We start from the raw sequence: 14,717 nt of genomic DNA, 5'->3' as shown, positions 1-14,717 counted from the left end.
TAATCCATCACGTGTCTCAGTTAAATAACGTCAAAAGCAGTAGGATGTTGCCACAGTATTGTTCTTTATTTATATTGTTTCTAAATTAAAGCAAAGTACAATGAACAGTACAAAATAAAACAAAATATATTCATATATATACACAATATAAAATGGTTCCGTTCAGAACATTTAAAAAGTACAATAGATTGTGAAATCATTAATGAGGACTTTGATATAAATTATCCATAGGTAAATTTAGTTGTCCTTCAATTTCCTCTTGACAGAGAGGAAAAAAAATAGCTTCTTCTGCTTGTTCTTTTTGTAAACGCTGTGTTGGTACAACCTCTTGTCTGGGTCTGAGAGGCTGAACCTCGTAAGCTTGGCACCATTTTATAGATACGAGTAAGCAGCTCATGAGAAACTACCAGAGCAGCGCAGGTACGACTTTTGTCATCCTAAACTGTGGGAGGGGTTCAACTCTTGCTTTATGAAATGACATGTTTGCATGATATCGTGTGGCTCAGCATTTGCGATCATACTAAAGCTAGAAAATGAGGTTTCAGCAGTGTTCCCTCCTCTCCATCTTTTGTTCCATCTGTACTCTAAGACAGACTTCACTAACGACTGTGTGGTTTGCAAGTGTATCTTAAATTTTAGCAGCTAGGTGGGCCCTGACTATCATTTTCTTTTGTATCAATATTGAGATTAATGTGGGAAATCAAACTAAATATCTTTTGGGGCCCTTTAAGAACCTTTACTAAGTCTCCTAAGGGTTTAAATGTAAGCACTGGTGAGCATCCACTCACTCTTGTTTGTAGATCAGCTACAGTGCTATATCTAAGCAGAACTAAACACACAGAAAAGGCGACCTGGCCGGCCTGTTGTGGCACACAGCAGTTCAGAGGAGCTACTGGACACACGGATATTTGCACTGTGGTTTCCGTCTCTTATGGATTCTCTGCATCATCGTGTAGATGGCTGACAGCGAACCAGCCTTTCTGCTTGGTGCTTTGCTTTGAGCTCATTTATGTAACAAGGCATTGGGCGTACAGCACGATGGATTGGCATAGGAAGGTTAAAGGAAAAAGCTTCAGAAGAATGATTATGTCAAATGAGACTATGGCACACAGCAACGTGTCAGTTAAGTACATTATAAGAAGTGCAAAAACAAGAAACAAAACACGTGTGACAAAAACCAAGAAGTCAGAAACAGCCAGTGTCGAGTATGAAGCTATAAAGTTGCATTTCGAATGAGGCGAGGAGAAACTTTTAGCCTGATCTCATAACGCAGTCATCGTGACCATTTTGAGACAATTCGGGGGAGGACGTGGATCATCTGTAGTGATGGATTATAGGCTGCTCACGCCATCCCTCACAGAGACTTCCTGCCAACTGTCGAAAACAACTACGTCACCTAACGACAGCAATTAAATTAACATCATGCCGCCTTGTCAGATCCACTTATTAAAGGAAGACATCCTGTTTAGGGTCTGGCTTCGGGCTCTGGTCGGCGTAGCAACCATGTATCAGCCCTACTCTGCACAGGGAGGGGGGATCAGGGTGGGGGAAGCTTCAGGTGTCTCTCACAAACTGTCACATGCTGTCAGAGCGAGAGTGTTCCCTCCTTTAAGATGAGCTGGAGGACGTAAAGCAGGGGCATCCAGGTGTGTTGTTGCTGATGTTGGCTCAGGCTCAGGGGCCAGGAGAGTTGGCTTACAGGAAACTGGTAAATTAATCCTAAAAACGTCTCTCTACACCTACTTGGTTTTTTCTTTTCCTGCCAATGCTATTGAACGCTTTGCTCTTGAAATGAATAAATTCAAACACTAGCCGTTTCACTTTGTACAGCCTTTCACTTTATTCCTGCATCTAGTTCTGGGAGTGGTTATATTCACAGTTGACGTGTTCTACAAAAACATAGCCACTGACTAGCCCTTTTTACAACCCTTTCGGGTTCCTATGAATCTTAAGTTAAAGAGGCACATTAACCTCCTCTCAGGCATCAGCTTTATCTTCATTATAGGCTAACAGGGTATGTATGCATTATTCATCAACACATCTTTGCTATCCCAAGCAGTAATATTTCCTAGTCAACACAAGAGTTTCCATCAGGGATACATCGCTATCAACTACTGGCTGACCTTGTCTTGTTTAAATGTATCTGAAAATGGCTTATTATGGCTATTTCACACCCATTCCCTCATTTAACATGGAGTCCTCTGTCACTACTGACAGTTTCATGTGGAAGTAAACGCTGAGGACGGCAAGACTGGCAAATGCTAAAAAATTTTTTTTCCTCCCTCAGGCAGCCAGTGGACATTCAAATGAATTATTGATTGAAAGACTGAAAAATGGAACGTAGCATTGAGTAAATATAATTGCCATCCTCGCCTCGGCTTTCCAAAAAGCCCGAATCACTCAGGAGATAAAATATATGACAGGAGCCCTGTCCATAATTTGTTATTTGCAGAAGAGGAACTGCAGAGAAGCGTCCGCACGCCGCAGGGGGAAGAGAGTCTGGGAGATGTGGGCACTTGCAGAATTAAGCTGCATCGGCTGCAAACGAATTGGCGAACAAGTTATAAATAAAAAGGAAAAAGAAAATGAGTCTAGCTACATGAAAATATCTCAAACAGTCCAAGGTATCACAGGCGTGTCTTCTTTTCATTTCACCTGCTGAATATTCACAAAGAGGAAATCATTTTTCATCACTCTCTCTCTCTCTCTCTCACACACACACACACACACACGCGCGCAACCATGAAGTCTAAACAGAAGCTACCAGTCAGCGCATTTCAAACCAACAAATGTGTTTTTTTTCTCTCCTTTTTTTTTCTTCCTCTGCTTCTGCCGTCTCCTTTTAGTTCTTTCTATGGCTTATTTTGTAAAGCACTGAAGATTTATAAAACCAGGTGAGCTCGACTTGTTGGTGGTCGCCTAACAAACCCGGGGGATTCTGCCTCTCTGTGTTTCAGAGGATCAAAGCCATACAGGAGTCATCAGAAGGACAACAATCATAGCATTAGTTTTGTTTGCACCATTTTTCTCTTTTCCCCTTTAAAGAGGGGGGAAAAATACAAATAAATATACTCTTGGTTATGAACATACAATATACACATCCACGATCAAATGAAAAACGGGGACAACTTATAACACTTTTTTTTCTTTATAGGTACATTCCTTTACAAATGTATACAGTCCCTAAGAATGAGAAACTGAGGTATCGACTGGGCCTGACGTAGAGACCCCAATGCCCTCTGGGAAACAAAGGTCAGAGGTCAGGTGATGACACATCCGTGCCCTCCCCAGTTCAGTCTGTCAGCGAGAACAGGCCAGTGTGTGTGTGTGTGTTTGTGTTGTTTTTCTCCTCAGTTTGCCCACAATGACCTGCAGAATCAGGCCGCGGCTACTCTCAAAGACAAAGAGGAGAAGATTGTGTGTGTGTTTGTGTGTGTGTCTTTATCTCGCTGAGTGCCACAGAGCATGACATGGCATATTTTACATGGTGCGTTTAGCAAGTTGGTGGCTGAAGTCCGAGTTCGCTCGCCGAAGTGATGACCATCCAGGAAACTTCAGCTCTCATTTTCTCATCTTTTTCTTTCCCTTCCTGTCACGCGGTCACTTTAATCTCCCACCTCCACATGTTGATGTCATTGTGTGTTTTTGTATCCACAGTGTAGGTATATTAGCAAGGAAATAATACAGAAATAGTGACGTCTGTCTTTGCTTTTAGGACTCCGTGAAGCGAAAAATGACAGAAATTTTTCTAACCTTGAAAATGACAGACGTTAGGTAAGAAATCATGAATCTAAAACCTCCTCCTTCCTTCCTTCTTTCTTCCTGTAACAAACTTCTTTCATCGATTTTAACTGGTTTCTTTTTGTCCTATGTGGCAGCTCAGTTTGAGGGAAAAGCTCTGCTAGTTGTAACATTTCTCAGCTGAAAATGAAACAAAAACATTATCTTGACGTTTAGATTTAACTGCTTTTGTGGGCTTTTATTGCTGCCTTTTAAAAACAAAAGAAAAAACAAAACAAGCATTTCCTGAAATTTCTCCTAAAATCCTCTCAGGCGGGTCTGATTTGTGGCACAGATTGAGGCGTTTCTAAGCGAAAAACACCGACACCTTATTAGCTTAAAGCGTCACTGCTGCGGCTTATCCTGATCTCTCACCTCTCATCCTTTTTTTAATTCATCTTCCTTTCCGCCCCAGGCACATGTCATGAGCTCAGATTCTTCTAATTTGGTTTTTACATGAATGAGAGATGCACTCAAAGAAATAAGTGACGAAAACTGCTTTTCAAAAAAAAAGCTTCTGATAGTAAAAGAGCACAATGGTTAAATGCTCATTGAAAGGTTAGTGCTGGTAATGTGGATGAGCTTTTTTCGTATATATATTTATATATATATATAAAAACGATATTAGGCTCCTCAAAATGGATCTGAGGACCTTTCACCTGTACGTCTTGCTACTGTAATCCCTCTTTAATAAAAGAGACATATTTCTTTGATTTGCAAAGTATTTGTAAAAAGGATTCTTGGTCGATTTTTAGTTTAGATGATTTCATTTGGGTCAAACTTGAGAGGAAATGTAAAGTTAACTATGGTCGAAGGGGAACCTCTGAAGTCATCGTGTATATGACCGCAGGGGGGAGGGTGGGGCCCATCATCAGGGGGGAGGTGGTATCTGTACACCCAGGAGCTCATACGCAAAGATGTTCCAAAAGATGGCGAAGAGAAGGAAGGTGATGAAGGAGAAGACGATGACCCACCAGGAGCACTGTTTCTGCAGACTCTCCTCGTAGCTGCGCAGGATCAGCAGGCCCATGCTGATGCCGACCACAGCCCCCGACAGGTGTGCCATAAAGCTGGGCTGCGGTCCGGAGGAGGGCAACGGCGGCGAGAAACGGAGCCAGACTGCACGACCCACCTCTGAACTCACTGCAGAGGGAAGAGGGGAGAAGACATATTTGTCATCACTGCAGCTGTGAGGAAATCATCTCCTAAGTCCACATTTTGGGAAACATACTTGTGAAGGAGAGCGAGTTAGATGGGAAGACTGATACCAGTCTCTGATTGATCTGTTGATAAATATGCAAGGTGCAGGCAGCAGCTGATGAGCTTATCTAAGCAAAAAGACTGGAAACATGAGGGAAACAGCTGGCCTGGCTCTTTTCAAAGGTCACAAACTCCAGCTATCAGCAACACTGAATAACGCATTATATCTAATTTATTCAATTCATAAAAAATGTTTAAAAAAGTAACAATTCAAAGTCAAAAAAGGAAGTCATCTAATGAGCATTTCTTAGGTGGGACCAGTAACATCCTGAGTTTGACATGATAGCATTTATATGACCGGGCATTCTACTAGTCTACTAGGACTGGGTGTACCTACTCTTACTTTCAGATCTGCTACAACACTTCATGGCATAGATTCAACAAGAGGTTGCAAACATTCCTCAGAAATTTTGGTCCACATTGACGTGACAGCATCACGGAGTCACTGCACATTTGTCAGCTGCACATCCATGATACCGATCTCCCGCTGAAGTGGGCTGTGGCGTTAAAACAATACTCAGCCGGTACTAAGGGGGTCAAAGTGTACCAAGAAATGTACCTCCACACTGTTACACCACCAGCAGTCTGAAACATAGATACAGGGCAGGATGGAGCCATGCTCTCATGTAGCTGATGCTAAATTCTTACCCTACCATCCAAATGGTGCAGTAGAAATCAAGACTTGTCACACCACAATGTTTTTTTCAAATCATACAATTTTTTTAGCTGACAGAAGCTCCACCTGCACTCCTTAGACGTTGGAGGCTGTTATTTGAGTTACTGTTATCTTCCTATCAGTTTGAAGTTGTCCAACTAACGTTGTCTCACCTCTGGCATCAACAAAGCATCGTGACCCAGAGCAGTGAGAGAAATGTCTAGTTTCTCTTTTTCAGACCTTTCTTGTAAACACTAGAGATGGCTGTGTGGGAAAATCCCTGCAGATCAGCAGTTTCTGAAATACTCAGACCAGCCTGTCTGGCACCAACAACCATACCAAAGTCAAAGTCGCTTAAATCACCTTTTTATCCTCATTCTGATGCTCAGTTTGAACTGTGGCAGGTAGTGTTCACAAAGTGGTTGGTAAATATATGAAACTCTGAAAATTATTCATTATGTTTGAGTGTTTGAATGACAAATCTTTCAGTGATCTATAACTTTAAGTCTATTCAGATTTCCACACACAGATTCTGAAAGAAGAACTTTTTATTGTCCTTAAGCACAAGACGCCACGTGCATCACTCACTTTGCATCATATAAAGATCAGACGGTAGGTCTGAGCTGGGTTAATGTGATTGCTTAAAGATGATCTGTGTGGGGGATTGTGCTAAAGTGTTTTATCAAAGTCTGCTTCTGCAGACAAAGGTCTCGGGAGGATTTAAATGGAACTTTATTCGAAAAAATTGCTTTCAAAATATTATTCGCCTGTGGTCGTTGGGGCTATTCCAAAGTCTCTTTAGCTGAACAAACACTCAGCACTGATACTATAAACACAGAGCAAATTATAATTTGGTTTTCACAGCTGCACACACAAATAACTTGTCGCGTTTTATTTTGAAATATCCATCCCCTGTTTGGAAAACACTGAGGAGAAATATGAAATTCCAGCAGAGACTCGCCACTCTCTCGGTTCGGGGGCGGCAGGCTTTGGACAGATGGAGGGAACATATTGCTCACTAATGAAAGTCAGAGTGTATCGGCCCTCGTGTGGAGAAAAGGGACAAGTAGTATGACTCAAATGCTTCGAAAACAAAGCAGCATGTTCAACCAGGGAGCCTCTCGCTCTGAGCCATTACGGATGATAGCTTAAGCGGCACATCTGTTGATCGGCCTTACGTGTTTTTAACCCCACTCAGAAAATGTATGAGCTATACTGAAGTGTCAGCATGTCTGCTTACATTAAACATATGTTGAAAAAGAGCAGAAATAGAAACGAGAGTAAAATCTAGAAAACTTACTGCAAACTAGCGCCAGGATCATGCGGAGCAGCTTGTATGGACAGCGCATCCCGGCCCAGTTCTGCAACACAGAAGTGTCCTGTCAGCACAAATAACCACGGAATATCTGACCATGTTATAACAGCCCGTCAGGGAACACCTCACTTTCTCTCCTCGGGCCATATTTAGACTATGAAGAAAGACAATCCACATCCACGAGAGAGAGAGGCGGCAGCGCTTACACAAGACAGAGGCGCGATTATGCACCTGGCTGCTCTCCACTTACTGGTTCCAATCCAGTAGCACTCTATTAATTAGGACTAAGATAATTTAAGGGAATGGCAGAATGGACCAATAAGTAGCCTTTGTAAATCCCTGCGGGGGGGAAAGAACAATGGCATCCTGTCTTAGAATAACACATTTACTTTCCAGGATGAATAATTGCACCAGTCCCATCCTTTCTCAGGTCCCCAGCTGTTGGGAATATGACCCAGCGCTTCTCTTTTTCTCTCACGGCACAAAAAGAAATGGAGAATACCATGTAAAATTCAGGAGGGGTGTATAAATAAAACCTGCTGTGACCGTAGGTTTAAAACAAGCCAAGAGCAGGAATGCAGGTAAAGTTAAAGTAGTTTTTTTTGAAAAATATAAATGATTAATGTCGAGGAGGGGAGAGGTCAGCACAGCAGAGCGGGAGAGGAGGTCTGAGCTGGGAGTGATGTGATGTTGCTTCTGTCTGATGGGACAAAGTTCGCTTTGATGCTTCCACTCTTGTAGGAGGTGAAGAGCAATCTGTAGCCGGAGCACGGCCACTGCATTTTGTCTGTTACAGATCGTGTTATAATATTCAGAGGGCTGAAATGGAGAGAGACAAAACTTAAGAGTTGCTCACTAACTATAAGAAGAAAGTTTAATGTGGCTCCAAGACAGATTGTAAAGATTTTATCCAGAGCTGTACGTCTTCTAGGCAGTGAGGTACAGAGCCTGAAACCTTACTGAACCTGAAAATGTCTTGGTTTCTTGAAATTTAAGAAGTCAAGACTGGAACAGGTTTCAGAATTTCTTAACCCCTCCCCACCAATCTAGACAAAAACTCATCAGAGCAGAACTAAGAGGCGCCTTAAAGGATTTCCCAACAACAAACCGGCATCAAGCGTAACAGACCAAACAAACTGTAAGCTGCTGTGAGCACACAGTTACAGTTACAGAGGCTTTGCTTTGGGCCCGTCAGCACGTTTTAATTTCCATTTCTGCTGGCATCCTCGCTGCCCACAGTCAACAGTGATTAGTTAAAGCCAGTCGTCAGATGTAACACCGCCTTGAGTTTAGAGGAGCATGAAGAAGCCGCCTTGTGCCAAATACACATAATTGAACGCTGGGAAAAAGAAAGAAGGCTCTCAAAGCAGCATTGTGGGAATTCACTTCCTGTTTCTTCAGCGGACACAAATAAACGGAATAATTAAACAAAAAACCTGTAAAATACTTGCTCACTTGAGAGTTAATAATACAGATGACAAAAAAGAAAAAAGGAAGGGTCTAGTGTCTGAAGTACACCAGCCTTAAACAACCTAAAGAATTAACCTTATTTTGTTAATAAGATGATAAGAGATAGCGAATATTGTGCGCTCGTGTGTACACGTGATCCTGCTGCAGCAGAAAAACTACCTGGTACACTTTATAACCAGTGGTTTTTCCTGAATAATGTCGTAATTTTCTTGTAAATACATGGGATTTAATCTTTTTTTTAATTAAAATGTAGATATGTTTACCTACAAATACTTAAAGGTGGGTACACTAGCATGAGAAGGTAACAGGTCAGGTTTTTACAGGATACAACGAAGTAATTATACTGTAAGTAAATTTATCTAGTGATCTATCTAGTAATTTTAAGTATTGGATAATTTAGTGGAAAAACAAAGGATATTTCCTCATCTTAAGTTGTAACACTGTACATTTCGAGGCACAGGACATATTATAGAGTGGCTCCACTTTGCCTAACTTTCAACAAATTTTACAGTATAGTTACTTACAATATCATTTATTTCTCTCTTCTTTCCAGTCTAAAATTATTACAATTATTCATGTGGTTTGCTAAATTCTTTACACACAACTTAAAATAAATAAAACTATATTTACCTACAAATACTTAGAGGTACACTAGAATAAGTGAGTAACAAGTTGTGTTTTTAGTGAAAACAAGGGAATAATTAGTAATAATAAGTAGTATAAAGGTAATTTGAAGTAGTGTCTAACTTCTGGGTATTTTACAGAAAAGAAGATAAATTATACTGTAAATAATTTTAAAAGCTGCATAAGTTTGTGATTTTAAGCATTGTATAACTTATGGAGTTTCTTAACATTTCCACTTACAGGTATTTTACAGGAATGCAAACACAAATTATACTGTAAATAATTTTAAGCACATTGTGTCTCCTTTCCTGTAAAATATCTGGAAGTTAGGCAAGGTTGAGCCACTATATTAGAGAGCCCACTCCCTGAAAAGTACAACGTAAGTTTGGGAAATATTGTTTGTCTTTCCAGTAAATTACCAGGAAATTATGCAGTACTGCAAATCACTTACAGAACAGTTTGTGTCTCCATTCCTTAATTACGCACTACTTAAAATTCCTTACACGCGACTTAACTTTACAGTATAATTATTCCTTTATTTCCTGTAAAAAACTGACTTGTTACCTCCTTTTTCTAGTGTACCTACCTTTAAGTAAGTCAAGATAAATATAATTAGAATGTAATTTCAAGTAAAATACATTGAAATTCCACTTAATTAGAGGAGAATTATACCCTTGTTCACGGGCTAGCATTTTCTAAAAGTAAAAACAAACAAACAAAACAGTGAAGTCCACGCTGTTGGTCTGTTCTGACATTTTTTCCCTACCAAAAACCGTTTTCAGACATAACAATGGAAGTGACGATGATGATGATGATTGCAGTTACCATGACGACATTGGCCAGATGCGCTGAGCACAGAGCGTAGACCCCCCCGGAGCCCCCCACCACTGGAGCACGCATGTCGGTGATGGACACTGTCAGCGAGCCTGCACAGACAGAAAGGGAGAAGCATATTAGGAGTGTAGGTGTGAGACAGCGCACACAATGCAGACAGAGAGTGTGTTTTGTGTGTTTTAGTGAAAGAGATAGCGCGAGCAACAGACAGCATTTTAGAGCAGAGGGGGGAAAAAACAAAACAAAGGCAGCGTCAGTTTGCTCATCACGCAGCAGCACAAGTCACCTTCCTCACAGCATTTTTCCAACAGTCTCAGTGTTAAAATCACAACGCTCACAGGGGCTGTGCTACATCAGCCGACCTTCACGTGCCCTTTTATATTAAATCCATGGCCCACTCCTAAATATGTACACACACACACACTCAGGCAGGTTTGCGTGCAGTCTGCTAAAACTGATTACATAAAAACGTAGAGGGCTGAAAAGTAATGTTTCCTAATTGGACTTTCCTTCGGGAGGCTGATGTCTGATCAAAGCGGGGCCTGAAGAACATAGCGAAACCTTGCCGAGGAGGATAATGTCCAATTTGTGTGCTCTAAATGCTTTGTGTTAAATTCATGAGCGACGTCTAATCTGGGACGTGGAGATATGGAAAGAAGCCAAATGGGTCTAAAATGATCGTTTAAACATAAAAAAAAAGAGTGGCAGTGACAGAGGGAAGAGCATAATGGCACAACACCGAGTGACTGCACTCTTACGTAACGGTCACAGAATATGTTTTGACTTGTAACAGCAGGTGTAAATGATAAAATTAACAATGGCTGAATGCCATTCGCTGGCTCACGGTCACGCTGCTGTGGCTTAGTGGGACAAAAACGGGATTATTTACACCTGCACTTTTCCTACTATGACACGTCAAAACGCCTGCTATGAAGAGGCTCATTTACCAGCAAGCCGGGATCCAGCAGCAGTTATTTGGTGCCTTGTAATTTACTCCTTTGGAGTGGAGCGCTTAAAGCCACTGTGTGCACAGGTGTCTTCAATTACTGTGAACCTCGGGTCAGGTTTTGGCAGAGCAGCGTTTAAAATGCTGTGATGTCGTCTGAGTGTACGGCCTTATAACAATTACGGTGATGTAACCTGTCCCATCCTTACAGGTGCATTTCAAGGAGCTGTCACTCACGCCCACCCCGAATCCATGTTTAGAAGAGGTCTGATCAGGCAACAGAAGTCAAAGCACACGTGTGGGTGAGCTAGAGCTGTGTGGCAGCTTTAACCTTCACCCTGCCTCATGATCTGTTTAAGTGAGAGCATTTTTCTACAGTCGACTATTAATTAAATGGAGAAAAAGCGCCACTTACATAAAACACAACATGTCTTGCGGTTAAATTACATAATTCTCTTGGCCTCTCTCTTGCCCTGTGAAATAAGGATTTGCACCTACTGAGGCTGTATTTTGGTGCGCAACATGCAACAGTTAAAAAAAATGTAAAGATCTATTTATAACGAGACCAAAGGGTCACTGAAATTGCAAACATTTGCATCAAGTGCGTGTCAGTCAATCAAGCAATGCTGAGATCAGTCAAAGCTTCTGTACATGAGAGATGAAGATATAGTCTGTAGCTAATTAGCAGACATATTCTGCACTAATAGAGGTTGTTCTGGCTCGCACCACAACTAGGGAACCTTGAAACTTTGAGTGTTTATGACGTACGATCACAGGCCAACTTATTAGAAACACCTGTTTAACTGCTCATTAACACACAGATATATACAATCAACCAATCACTTAGTAGCAGCTTGTTTAGGCATGTATTAAGGCATGTAGAAATGACACTGAACATAGCGTGGGATGGTCTGAGTATTTCGGAAACTCCTGATTTACTGGAACTTTCCCAGACAACCATCTCCATAGTTTTCAGAGAATGGGTTGAAAAAGAGAAAATATCCATCGAGCAGCTGTACTCTATGTGAATATCTAGTTGATACCTTGCTATAACCAAATTATGCAGCCGAGCATCTTTGAAACTTGAAGCAGATGAGCTACAGCAGCAGGAGACCACAAAGGCTTGCTATTCCTGTCAGCTAAGAACAGGAAACTGTGGCTACTATTCAGATGATCTCACCAAAATCGGCTGGTAGAAGACTGGAAACATCATTGCTTGGTCTGATGATTCTGGACTTTTGCTGAAAGATCTTCTTTTCTGGGGTCAGATGTTGGACCAAAAAACAACATGGTCTGAAACACCCTGCCTTGCTTTGCATTGTAATGGTGTTGGGAAGTAATTTCTTACCAATCTGAAGCAATTGTGTGATGCTTTAATGTCAATATGGAACAAAATCTGAGCAATGTTTCCAGCACCTTGTTGAATCTGTGCAAGGAAGAATTATGACAGTTTTGAAGGCAAAAAGGGGGTCCAACGTCATGCTAGCGAGTTGTACCTAACAAAAGGTCCAGTTAGTGTAAGTGAACAGTTATTCTATTAAATGTAGCACTGGCAACTGGCATTTAAAAAACAAAGAAACAAACAATAACCTGTAAATATTGGCAAGGCATTAGTCATGTAAACACAGCTCCTAAAATTAGCCTTACAAAAAGCAAAACCCAGAGAATCAAGTGACAGGAAATACGATGAAATAAATCCCACGGTTCGTATTTAGTCCTGTTCCTTTGTCATCTGTCTCTTTCCTCCTCTTTTCTGTCATCTCTTTCCCCTCACCAGCTGGTGTTGGAAAATGGCTGCCCCTCACTGAGCCTGGCTCTAACAAAGGTCTCTTCCTTTAAAAACGGGATTCTTCCTACCCAAACATCGCCAAGTGTTTGATCAAAGGGGACCATCTTTTCATTGCTTTTCATCTGCTTCTAATATTGTAGGATCTTCCCCTTAGAACATAAAATGCCTTGCTCACTGTTGCTCTGACAAGTGAGACACATTTCTCGACACCAGAAAAAGTTGAGCTCATTCTGCACCGCTATACGAGCTCGAATGCTTGTGGGCTGCATCGCGTGTTCACACTGTCCCTAAGGATGCGTTTTGAGAGCCGTGCCTTCAAACAATGTGACAGCGAACTTGACAGTGCAACATTTTGCTATACGAGTTGAATGCCAAGGCAAATAAATGTTTGTTCACAAAAAAGGTAAGAACCAAAGCAGCCAAAACACAACACAAAATCACATTTACAGTGTTACGGTGTTTAAAAGGTATAACCGTATAATTGTTATGAGAAAAAAGGATTGCTGTGACGCTATGAAGTAGGACAGAATTCCAGGCTGGAGAAATCACTGTGGCGGTTTGCTCGCGAGGACGACGTTAGCCCCTGTTAATTATGCAAATGAGCTGATAAGGGAAGCGGAGAGGGCTGATAAAACAACACAGCTTCTTTTTAATCACAGCTGGGATTTGCTGGAGTTGTGATCTCAGATCTATAATGCATGTTGGAAGATTCACATTCTGTATGTGTGTGTATGCACGCACACTGGGACCGCACAGAGTAAACACGGTCTTAAAGAACGACTTGTCAGCCCGCGGTGCTGGTGATGATCGTGGAAAGACAGATGGTAATCAGAATGTGTTCCTGAGCCATTCATCTCTCTTCGCTCTGACACCTATGGGCTATTTCATGTGGATTTATGGTGCATATGAAGGTTGGTGCTTCAGAAAAAGATTTGAGAAGATTCACAGTGGCCCATTTTTTTGTAGCTCCACCAAATTGCAATTACACAGTGTAGCATACAGTATGTGGTCTCTGATCTCTTCAAAGTAAAGAAAAAAAATTGATTTGGAGCAACTTCAGCAGCATCAACTTCTGAGTTCCCCTTTTCCGCTTCTTCTGGGACTTTCCTGCAGTTAATTTATTACTTCCATGCATTAGAGCTGGGTGATATATTGATATGAGAGATATCATCTGGGATTTTAGTTATGCTAATGCAATTGTTGTTAAATATAGTCTTTTATTGGCCTTTGAATTTCAGTTTAGTTAACAGATTCCAATCCATTTCCATGCTTGCCTGCAATTATAGCTGGAAGCATTATATTTTCCAGTTGCTCCGTTATCCATCCCATTTTTTAAGGAATTCTGAGGAAATGTTTTTTTTGTTTTTTTTTTAAACACATTTGTACCCAGTGTCAACTATAGAGTCAGGGATGAGTTGGTTAGATTATAAAGTCTAACAGTTAAGGTCACTGTGACCTCACAAAATACCTCAAGAATTCATACATTCATTTAAATATTGACACAAATGTTTATTAGATAATGAGGAAAAGTTTACATCTGAAAAGTCAACTTGTCTGTAGTGATGTGTGCTGCTAGGTTGGATATGTGTATGAAGGATCCACATTTTAGAAGCTGTAGCTTGTTTGCAGCCACATCCTTAATTCAAACTAATGGGTTAAAATAGTTAACTAAAACTAACACAGAGGAACAGTCAGAAAACCAACTCAAACTAAACTGAATTAAAAAGAAAACTTCAAAATTAAACAAAAATAAAATAGTGCTGGTCAGATCTTGTGCACCTCTCAAGCTTACTGCTCATCCTCAGCTAATTCTTTGCTAGCAATCTGGTTGACACGCTCTGTTCAACCGACTTTAATACAGGAAAAATCAAATACGCAGGGGCCAGAATTAGTTCAGTTTGTTGGTCCTGTGAACTATCAGTGCACCTGACTCAAAGACCTTTTCCTCCACATAGTTGTCATTTATAAACTGCTTGCTACAAACCTTAGCATTGCGGCTAGCTAGTGGAATCTTCCTTTCAGTGCAGCTAGTTAGCGATGAAGA

General features: G+C 41.1%; 1 protein-coding gene across 5 annotated transcripts in view; it reads right to left on the bottom strand.

Annotated features, from left to right (window-relative positions):
- The window catches only part of rhbdl1 (rhomboid, veinlet-like 1 (Drosophila)), a 53,767-nt gene that overhangs the window by 901 nt on the left and 38,149 nt on the right, over nt 1-14,717 (bottom strand). For 4 of the 5 annotated variants that reach the window (XM_063481398.1, XM_063481397.1, XM_063481400.1 and 1 more), the window contains exons 6-8: nt 9,930-10,030; nt 6,996-7,056; nt 71-4,923 (exon numbers count right to left, since the gene is read on the bottom strand). In XM_063481398.1, the coding sequence (XP_063337468.1) occupies nt 4,652-4,923; nt 6,996-7,056; nt 9,930-10,030 (434 nt within the window). In that variant the 3' untranslated portion in view covers nt 71-4,651. Of the gene's footprint in view, nt 1-70; nt 4,924-6,995; nt 7,057-9,929; nt 10,031-14,717 lie in introns of those variants that run through there. The other variant, XM_063481399.1, reaches the window with a different exon arrangement.

This window comes from Pelmatolapia mariae, linkage group LG8 (genome assembly GCF_036321145.2).
Source record: "Pelmatolapia mariae isolate MD_Pm_ZW linkage group LG8, Pm_UMD_F_2, whole genome shotgun sequence".
Taxonomy (NCBI): domain Eukaryota; kingdom Metazoa; phylum Chordata; class Actinopteri; order Cichliformes; family Cichlidae; genus Pelmatolapia; species Pelmatolapia mariae.
The sequence above is the reverse complement of the archived record's forward strand: the minus strand, read 5'-3'. Positions and strand labels throughout refer to the sequence as shown.